The sequence below is a fragment of the Triticum aestivum genome, chromosome 6B, assembly GCF_018294505.1.
Source record: "Triticum aestivum cultivar Chinese Spring chromosome 6B, IWGSC CS RefSeq v2.1, whole genome shotgun sequence".
In the NCBI taxonomy this organism is placed as follows: domain Eukaryota; kingdom Viridiplantae; phylum Streptophyta; class Magnoliopsida; order Poales; family Poaceae; genus Triticum; species Triticum aestivum.
The window spans coordinates 655,750,418-655,761,212 of NC_057810.1; the positions used below are offsets into that span (position 1 = coordinate 655,750,418).

General features: G+C 49.7%; 1 protein-coding gene across 1 annotated transcript; it reads left to right on the forward strand.

Annotated features, from left to right (window-relative positions):
• Positions 1-193: 193 nt before the first annotated feature.
• Positions 194-818, forward strand: LOC123134728 (uncharacterized). The gene has a single exon (XM_044553916.1). The coding sequence runs from the start codon at positions 330-332 to the stop codon at positions 621-623; it is 294 nt and encodes a 97-aa protein (XP_044409851.1). The 5' UTR covers positions 194-329; the 3' UTR covers positions 624-818.
• The last annotated feature ends 9,977 nt before the right edge of the window (positions 819-10,795 follow it).

A 10,795-nucleotide genomic window follows, 5' to 3' on the forward strand; every position in this document is an offset into this window, starting at 1 on the left:
TTGCAGCGGTTAGAAACTTGGAAGCTAATTACTATGGAGGGGAGGCCATGATCCCAGGACCGCTCGTTCATTCTTCCTTGAGAAAAACATGCGTGACCACCAGAAGAAATGGAAAGAAAGGGACTCGTGATTTGCGGACTACCGGTGTCTCCTCAAGACTAGGCCCCGGCTAGCTGAAGCTCCACCATGCAATCCGCAGAACGCGCAGAGCTGCAAGCAAATCCACACCGATTTAACCTTCCTCTTGATCGATCGCACGCACGGCTACAGTTCTCGCGTCTCCCCTAAAAGAAGTGCAATATAATTCTCATCGTCGTCGAAGCTCACCCATGGCGGCGTCCGCGCGCACATGCCTGGTGGTGGCAGCGCTGGCGTGCGCCCTAATGCTGGCGCTGCGCACGGCGGATGCGCAGGCGGACGAGGCCCAGAAGCCCAAGTGCGCTCCGGGCGCCGCCATGCCGTGCCGTGTGGGCGCGTTGCGCGACCCGGAGAACCAGGAGGAGGAGGGCCTGTTGAACGTGAAGGTGCCGAGCAGCGCGGCCGACGACGACTACAGCGATCCCGACCAGCCCAAGGACCCCGACGAGTCCGAGGGCGATGACCTCGTCGTCCTCGGCCACTGATACGATCGACCGTCCGGCCCGACACGATCGATCATGTGCGCGTGGCGCTTAGCATTACATTTTTTATTTTTTTGAACACCGCTTAGCATTACATTTGTTATTTATTTTTTAGCCATCTTTTGGTGCGTCAAGTAGATAGCGTGCGTCGACCGCGAATGTGTGTTTTCTAATAAGGTTTATTAAGGGATTTGAACATTTGGTATGTGTGATCTTACACGATTGATGACCTGGATTAATCTGCGGTACACCGTTTTTGATTCAATATGCTAATAGGATCAATGATTAGGACTTAGATGTGCAATACTTATGGCACATCTAGATGTGCTTTAGCAATTGTTTAGGACACATCTAGATGTGCTTTAGCAATTGTCTAGGACACATCTAGATGTGCCTTAGTTATTGCACATCTAAGTGACACAAGCAAGCATAGAAAGGAAAAGGAAAAAAAAATTCACACGAATTTTCACATAAGATTAATGATATAGGACTTAGATGTGCAATACTTATGCCACATCTAGCTGTGCTTTAGCAAAACTGATCAAAGATACATAAATAGTCTCAACAAAGTAGGATGCAGCGCCAGCATTAGCGCACACTGATATAAGTAAATGTATATTTCATAGTGACCGACCTTGTATAAGTAAATGGAGTGTTTCTGGCCAGTTTGGATTAATTAGATTATGATTTGTATCACTTCAGTAAAATACTTCGTGTGGCTGAATGGTCGTCTTTTGCAGACTTTACTCCTCCCGTGGTCTCACACAAGGCCAACTTTTGTCTCCGTGTTTATTTCCTTTAGTGGCTGATGCACTTTTGTTGTTGTTAAATGCTGTCTCTAGTGGAGGTGGCATCCAAGATTTTCGTTTGTGCACACGGGCACCTAATAGCTCAGATTTGCTATTTGCAAATGAAAGTGTGTTGTTCTCTAAGGAAAATTGTGTGCAATTTTTGTTTATTCAAATGATTTTGGACCTCTATGAAGAGTCCATCTAAGTGTCGAGTCCATCTAAGTGTTCCATTTTGTTTGGAAGAACTATATAGTTTGGAAACCACAAGCTTCCATCATGGTCATTTCCTGCTGATGGTTTTGAGGATAAGTACCTTGGATTACCGGTTCCACAAGGAAGAATGAAGGCGGCTAAGATTCACACTTTGCAAAAGATAAATTTCTTAAGAGGCTTTCAGACTGCATTGAGAAATTTGCTTCTAGTAGTGCAAAAGAAATTATAATTAATTCAGGCATTCGGGCTTTACCTATTTGCGCAAGTTTTTTTTTTCAAATTTCTGGCTGTCTTGTGTGAGAAATTATCCAGTTAAATAGGATTTTCTCATGGGCTAATGACAAGGAGCGGAGGATTACTCTTAGTCTTGACTGGGATAAATTAACGAGATCATAGGGAGGTGGTGGGATGGCTTTTCGGGATCTCAGATTTGTTTAACAAGGCCCTTCTAGACAAGTAGGCTTGGCATTTATTGGAAAATCCCGAGCCCCTTTGTGCTAAAGTGTTGATGGCCAAGTACTATTCTCATGGTCATCTTCTTGATATTTGCTTTCCTGAATAATGGCTCCTCGGCCTGGCAAGGTATCATGCATGGTCTTGATATGGAATTATCCGGAGGGTATATGACGAGTATCAATACTTGGAGATATAATTGGCTCCCTAGAAATTTTGGGCTCAAAGTTTCTGCTAAAAAGGAAAAAATCGAGGCTTTACTGAATTTTATTTATTTATTTATGTCGAGGATGAGAAGTTGGAATGCAAATCTGACCAGACATTTGTTTTTATCCCCATGATGTTGAGTAGATTTTGAAGTTGCACATTGTTGTCTCCGGTGAGAATGATGTCATGGCTTGGTACTATGAAAAGAGTGGTATTTTTTCTATGAAGTGCGTTTACAATCTTGTATTAAGCAACAAGTAGGCCAAGGAGGATATTGGGCAGTGTAGTAGTGGGCAAATGGTGATAGAAGATTATGGAATGTCATTTGGAATGATAATGTGCCTCAGAAAATAAGTTTTTCACGTGGCGAGCAACGCTAATAGCCTCGTGTTTCAGCTGAATAGAGTTTTCCACCACCAAGCCATCTCAGGTATGTGTTGCATTTGCGGTATTGATAATGAAAACACTTTCCATGCCTTTGTGACATGCACAAAGGCTTGTGTGTTGTGTATGGCTATGAGGGATATTTGGGACATTCCCGGGGAAGAACATTTTGTCAGTTATGGCGTCGAGTTGTTGTTAATTTTGCTTGAGATGAGAAGTCATGTGCATTCACAATTGCCATTTTTTTCGAAAAAAACGTGCCACTTAAGGAATTATTTGATATTTGGTGAGGGAAAGGAATATGTCATTAGTTATGTTAATTCCTAGAAAGCTATCGAGCTTCTATTTCAGATAGTCATGGTGTCTTGGTGGTGGATGCCAGAGGAAAGGGGAAACAATAATAGATCTGCAAGGGGTGCCCGCCTTTCTGTGGTTTGCAATGCAGTGTGGCTGTTCCCTCTACTTGATTGTTTAATGTGGATGCTAGTTTTTTTGCTGCTCGGGCTCTTCTAGTCTAGGCGTTGTTGCTAGGAATTCCATAGGTGAGATCAGTCTATCTTCGTGGTTTTTGCATATGTACTGCTCCAGTGTGGAAGAAGTTGAACTTCGTGTTGTCTAGAGGGCCTCTACATTGATATTACTCCGGACCTGCCCATTATTTTGGAAACGAAGTCCTATTTTGTGTATTCCGTTCTTGCAAATGAGCACTTCGATAAGTTCCCTCTTATAGATTTGAAGAGACAAGCGTTCAAGATTTCTAAGCCTCCCCAAAGTTTCAAGATGGTTAATATCAAATCGCAAGAAAAATTGTTGCACCAGATTGCGAAGTTTAGCTTTGATAGTCGGTTGGACGCGGTCTATTACTGAGTAGTGTTCCATCCTGCGTGGTGGCTACTGTAATGGGTGATACTAAGAATGTTTAAATGAATTAATATATGTTTCTTAAAAAGCATACATTGTGCCTTTTATGCATGAATAGAAGTTAAGTGCATCCATTTATACATATTGCCATATTTTCTATTATACCAAAATGTGCCACATTACGATGAAATCCAAGCACTGCTACATTGATTTTTGAGAGTCGGAGATAAAATCTAAATAACAAAGGATCTTGGTCATGAATTGGTCAATTTTTTTTAATTGTTTCATACTGACAAGCAACAGGATTTCACTATTTTAGCGACAGTGAAACGAAAAAAACACAAGTCTCCATAGTTCATTACACAATGAAGTAAATAATGCACATATTATTAAATTTTCACGTCCATGAAGAAGCCCTTTGTAGATAAGAGGAATTGGACAATATTTGTACTTGACTAGTACTTATGTGAGATTAGACCATTATTTCAACTCCATTCAAGTGGTCATTCTGTTCATAAGGAGAAGGCTCAAGCGTCGAGTACGCAACTATTTCTTTGTAAATAAGCTACATTACTACATAAAATGAATTAAGTTGATGATAACATATACTTTTGTTGCGCCTTCATGCCAGAATATAAGCTGCACCTTTTCCGCATCAAGATGACTATAGCACAACAAGATTCTTTGTGCTATGTTTCGACATGTTGCCTCTGTGTGTAGAACGTTCTGAATCAACTTTAGGTCACAATTGGTCGTTGTATTTCCACTTAGGCTGGTCATAGTGGAGAGTAACTTACACTAGTAACATGCATATGTTACTAGTCTATGTTATTACCTTGATAGCGGGTAGTGTCATATATGTGTCGTAACATAGATGTGTTCATTTATTGCTTTATAGACTCATTTTGCATTGGGAAGCGCTATGTGATGGTAACATATTATGTTACTCTATTTGTCTCTCTCCTCATTAACTACTTGCCACCTCACTATTTTGCTTATGTGACATCTATGTTATTACCTATGTTACTCCCACTATGAGCAGCCTTAATGAAGAAGTAGAGCTCACATTCATTGCATCAAAGAACTAATTTAATTCAACTTTACGATCTTACGCTGGTACTCCAGCCATTCTAAGAAAGAAATACAAAATAAATATTAGTATATACATGTCGGGGGATGAGCCCCGGGTAGGCAACGAAACCCGCATCCTTTTCAAAAACAACGGGGCTAGCATCGCCCCTCAATCCGGCCCGCGCTTGGCCGTGTCGCTCAACCCGGCCAAGCCCCTCGACCCGGCCCCAACAACCAGCTCAGGCGGCCGAACCCAACACAGTAAGACTTCCCCAACAAACTAGCTCCACCCTTGGCGTGTTGCTCAACCCAGCCAAGGGTTAGCTCCCGTCCCATCCAGGTCGTATGATGGAACGAGTCTCCATCCACTGATGACCGAGGCAATAGTGCCCCGCCCATGCCTCTGGTCATCCGGAGCATGGCAACAGTGCCCCTTCGTCACTACTGACGCCAGCAAGCGGCGACCTGACGGAGCGCCACTGTACCCGACTCGACTCAGCCACTCCTTGATGATCGACAGGACGGCGAACAGTTCCCCTAGGCAAGCGGGGCCCGCGCCTAGGGCAACCCGGCAAACCACAGGCACCCGGCGGGTCCCCAGACGCTGACGACCCGGCCCTGCGGTCATGTAACATTACCATTGTACCCATGGGGGGTTGGCCTATAAAACCCTCCAGGAGCCCTCATGCATACGGGCAAGCACACTGGAATATAGCCAACCGATCAGTAGAACACACAAAGGGAGAAGGAGCAGCCTAAGCCCTGGCCAGCCTTCCTTCTTCCACCATACAACTATAGGAGCAACTCTGTACTATTGCATATAAACCACACTTGGTAGGACTAGGGGTATTATCTCTCTAGAGAGCCCCCGAACCTAGGTATGTCTTGCGTCCCGCGCTCGCTCATGCCGACCTCGCCTCTGGAGCCCACCAGTGCCCTCGAGCCTCCTCCTCTCTTTAGCCATCCCATGGCATCTGCCGTGCGCCCACCACGATAGTTGGCACCCATCGTGGGGCAGTTCGAGGTCCTGGCCGGGAGCATGCTTCAGATAGGGCTCCTCTTCGACTCCGACGTGCCCGTCACGCTGACGGACGACGTCATCAACGCGCTCGCCGCCTCCTTCGCCACACTGTGCATCTTTGATGCGCCTGCGGCTGATGAGTACCCAGCGAGGTACTTGACTTCTCCGACTCACCCCTCTCCCTCGGTGGCAGCGTTCCCGCCGGGGCAATGGACGTCCGCGTGGAGGTCTTCGTCACCGGCACCGATGCCTCCTCCTCGTCGAGTGTGACGAGGAAGGCCGCCGAAGCCAAGGCCGCAGCGGAGCGGGCCGCCTCGCCCAACCCGTTGCGTGCCGCGATGCAGAGCCTTCACGTCCCCATCGGCACCGACATCAACCTCTCCAACATCGCCGAGGCCCGGGCCCGACTCGAGGAGAACCACCAGCACCTGCTGGACCTGACCGAGATGCTCGCCGCCATGCAGCGTCGCCTGTATTCCGCCTAGCTAGAGCACAGCGCCGCCTACGACTTCACACCTGCCACGGCCGAGCCGAGCCAGGTCACCGACGTGCGAGCCCAGGGTGGCGCGATCGCCGCGCCCACGGCGCCATCCCGCCCGTCTACGAAACTCCCGCGAAGAACATGCGCGCTGCCCAGGAGGCCGCAATCGGCCTAGACCAGCTCACAAGCGTGGACTTGAGGGAGCGCATCAAGTGGGTGAACGACCTCCTCGAAGCGGCCAACGCACAGCAAGACCGCCTCAACCAACTCGCCAAGCCGGCGGGATCCGGCTCCGCCTGCGCTGCCGGACCCGGCGATCATCAGCACACGACGTCCTCACCACCCGGCGAGGCACACTCCGGCCGCACCCGGACTCGGCGCGACCCGGCCCTGACGGTCGTAGGCAGCTTAGTTGACGAGCCGGCCCCAGAAAACTGGCGCGGACCTGACCAGCCCGGTCGGCATCCGGCTCCAACTAACCCGGTCCCCCGTGGCCCGGTCGCCAGCCGGCTCGGTGCACGCGTCATTGACGACACTGACGCACGCCACCGCCTCGACCGGCTCGCCTTCTCCCTGGAGGTGGAGGAGAGTGGTGTTGTGGGGCCGGCGTGCTTCGGCCCACACATCCGGGAGGAGCCCTTTCCAAAAGGGTTCACGCTCCCCCGCGACACCCCCAAGTACAACGGAACCGTGAAGCCGGAGGACTGGCTCACTGACTACACCACCGCCATCAGCATCACCGGCGGCAACCACCAGCTTGCCGTGCGCTACGCACCACTCATGCTCCAAGGGTCAGCCCGCACCTGGTTGAACAGTCTGCCGGTGGGCAGCGTCAACACGTGGGTTGACTTCGAGCAGGCCTTCGTCCGCAACTTCACGGGGACTTACCGGCGACCCGGCCGCCCCAGCCAGCTCGCCATGTGCGTGCAGGGGCCGATGGAAACCGGCCGCGAGTACCTCGCACGCTGGATCGAGCTCCGTAATAGCTGCGAGGGCGTCCATGAGGTTCAAGCGATCCAGCACTTCGTCAACGGGTGCCGAGATGGCACCTTCCTCAAGCACAAGCTCTTGCGCTCCGAGCCGTCCACCATGGCCGCGCTCATGGTGACGGCGGACAAGTACGCCAACGCTGACTCCGCCATGAAGATCCAGGTAGCGCTGGATGAAGCCGGCAAAGCAAAGCCTGTTCCCCCTCTAAAGTCGGCCGATGAAGGCAACCGGCAGCAACACAACCAGCAAAATAACAAGCACAAGGCCGACCAACCGTCCCAGCGCTACGACAACCGGCTCGTCACGGCCAGCGAGCCCGCGACGGACCCTGCAGCCAAGCACCGGCAGACCGGCAAGATGGCATGGCAACCCGCCATGAGCTTCGAAGAGATGTTTGACGCCCCCTGCAAGCACCACAGCTGCGCAAGGCCGTCCACGCACACGCTTCAACAATACGGCATCACCAAGCTATAATGAGGGGCGACGTCCCGCCTCCTCCGGCTCCGGCTACGAGCGCGGGTCAGCGGCCTCTGCCTCCACTACCGCCTCCAGCCGGTGGCGCGATGCGCGACGACGCCTACCCGGACCAGAACGCGGCTTACATCGTCTTCACTAGCCTCAGCGATAACAAGCGCAGCGAGCGCCTCCTTCGACATGAGGTGAACACTGTCGTCTCGGCCAAGGCGGAGTACATGCACTGGTCGGACCGCCCGGTCACATGGACCCGGGAAGACCACCCGGCTGTCATGCCGAATCCATGTGGCAACGCCCTCGTCCTCAACCCCACCATCATCGCACGGCGCACATGCAACTTTTCCCGAGTCCTCATCGACGGCGACAGCAGCATCAACATCCTCTACTGCGACACCATGACCAAACTCGGCCTCAAGGCCAAGGACCTGGAGCCAACCCAGACGATCTTGCACGGCATCATTCCCGACCTCTCCTGCTCTTCCATCGACCGGGTCCGGCTCGACGTCCTGTTCTGCGATAGCAATCATTTCTAGCGCGAACCGGTCTGGTTCGAGGTGGTGGACCTGTCCAATGCATACCACGCGCTGCTGGGCCGACCCGCGCTCGCGAAGTTCATGGTGGTCCCCCACGACGCGTACTTGAAGATGAAGCTGCCGGGTCCAAAGGGCCTCATCACCATCACCGGCGACTACCGCAAGTCCCTGGAGTGTGCCCAAGACGGCGCCAAGCTGGCCGAGTCACTGGTCATAGCCGAGGAGCGATGCCAGCTCGACCGGATCGTCGCCCTGGCTAACGAGACATCAGCCACGCCGATCCCGGCCGAGGAGCCGGCTGACGAGGCCGCCTTCAAGCCCTCCAAGGAGACCAAGAAAGTGAAGCTGAACCCAGAAGACCCCAGCTGCAGCAAGAACGTTGTCATAGGCACCCGCCTCGACGGCAAATAGGAAGGCGAGCTCGTCGACTTCCTCCGTGAGAATTGGGATATTTTTGCATGGACCCCCAAGGACATGCCGGGTATCCCGAGGAAGTACGCTGAGCACAATCTTCACGTCCGCAAGGACGCCAAGCCTGTCCGCCAACCCCTATGACATTTCTCCGAAGAGAAGAGAAGAACCATCATTGAAGAAGTCGCCAAGCTCTTTGCGGCCGGCTGATACGTCCATTTTGCATCATGCTTTTATATCGATATTTATTGCATTATGGGATGTTATTTCACGTTATGTCACAATACTTATGGCTATTCTCTCTTATTTTACAAGGTTTACATGAAGAGGGAGAATGCTGGAAGCTGAAATTCTGGGCTGGAAAAGGAGCAAATATTGGAGGCCTATTCTGCGCAACTCCAAAAGTCCTGAAACTCCACGGAACATCTTAAAATAAATAAAGAAAAATCATCGCCAAAGAGGAAGGCCAGGGGGCCCACACCCTGCTCACGAGGGTGGGGGTGCCCCCCTGGGCGCGCCCCCCTACCTCGTGGGCCCCCTGGTGGCTCTCGGACGCCCGTCTTCTCCTATATGAAGTCTTTCGATGAGAAAAAATAGAAGGCAACCTTTCGGGACAAGACTCCGCCGCCACGAGGCGGAACCTTGGCGGAACCAATCTAGGGCTCCGGCAGAGCTGTTCTACCGGGGACACTTCCCTCCGGGAGGAGGAAATCATCACCGTCGTTATCACCAACGCTCCTCTCATCGGGAGAGGGCAATCTCCATCAACATCTTCACCAGCACCATCTCATCTCCAAACCCTAGTTCATCTCTTGTGTCCAATTCTTGTCTCCAAGTCCGGGATTGGTGCTAGTAGGTTGCTAGTAGTGTTGATTACTCCTTGTAGTTGATGCTAGTTGGTTTATTTGGTGGAAGATCATATGTTCAGATCCTATATGCACATTATTACCCCTCTGATTATGAACATGAATATGCTTTGTGAGTAGTTATGTTTGTTCCTGAGGACAAGGGTGAAGTCTTGCTACTAGTAGTCATGTGAATTTGGTATTCGTTTGATATTTTGATAAGATGTATGTTGTCTAGCCTCTAGTGGTGTTATGTGAACGTCGACTACATAACACTTCACCATTATTTGGGCCTAGAGGAAGGCATTTGGAAGTAATAAGTAGATGATGGGTTGCTAGAGTGACAGAAGCTTAAACCCTAGTTTATGCGTTGCTTCATAAGGGGCTGATTTGGATCCATATGTTTCATGCTATGGTTAGGTTTACCTTAATACTTTTGTTGTAGTTGCGGATGCTTGCAATAGAGGTTAATCATAAGTGGGATGCTTGTTCAAGTAATAACAGCACCCAAGCACCGGTCCACCCACATATCAAATTATCAAAGTACCGAACGCGAATCATATGAGCGTGATGAAAACTAGCTTGACGATATTCCCATGTGTCCTCGGGAGCGCTTTTCCTATTATAAGAGTTTGTCCAGGCTTGTCCTTTGCTACAAAAAGGATTGGGCCACCTTGCTGAATTTTATTTACTTTTGTTACTTGTTGCTCGTTACAATTTATCTTATCACAAAACTATCTGTTACCACTTATTTCAGTACTTGCAGAGAATACCTTGCTGAAAACCGCTTATCATTTCCTTCTGCTCCTCGTTGGGTTCGACACTCTTACTTATCAAAAGGACTACGATAGACCCCCTATACTTGTGGGTCGTCAGGACTCTTTTTTGGCGCCGTTGCCGGGGAGTGAAGAGCCTTTGGTAGGTGGAATTTGGTAAGGAAAAATTTATATAGTGTGCTGAAATTTTCTGTCACTTGTTACTATGGAAAGTAATTATCTGAGCGGCTTGTCCGGGGTATATTCACCCCGTCCAGTAGAGCAAAGAGTTGCTCCTCAACCTACTAAACCTATTGAAAATGAAACTCCTTTTGAGATTCCTTCGGGTTTGATGGAAAAACTGCTAGCTAACACTTTTACAGGAGATGTAACAAAGCATCCTGATGAACATCTACGCTATGTGGATGATGTTTGTGGACTATTTAAGCTTGCAGGTATACCCGGTGATGTTGTTAAGAAGAAGGCCTTCCCTTTATCTTTGAAGGGAGACACATTGACATGGTATAGGCTATGTGATGATATGAGATCATGGAACTATAAAAGATTGAAATTGGAATTTCATCAAAAGTATTACCCTATGCATCTTATTCATCGTGATCGCAATTATATATATAATTTTTGGCCTCGCGAAGGAGAAAGCATCGCTCAAGCTTGGGGGAGGCTT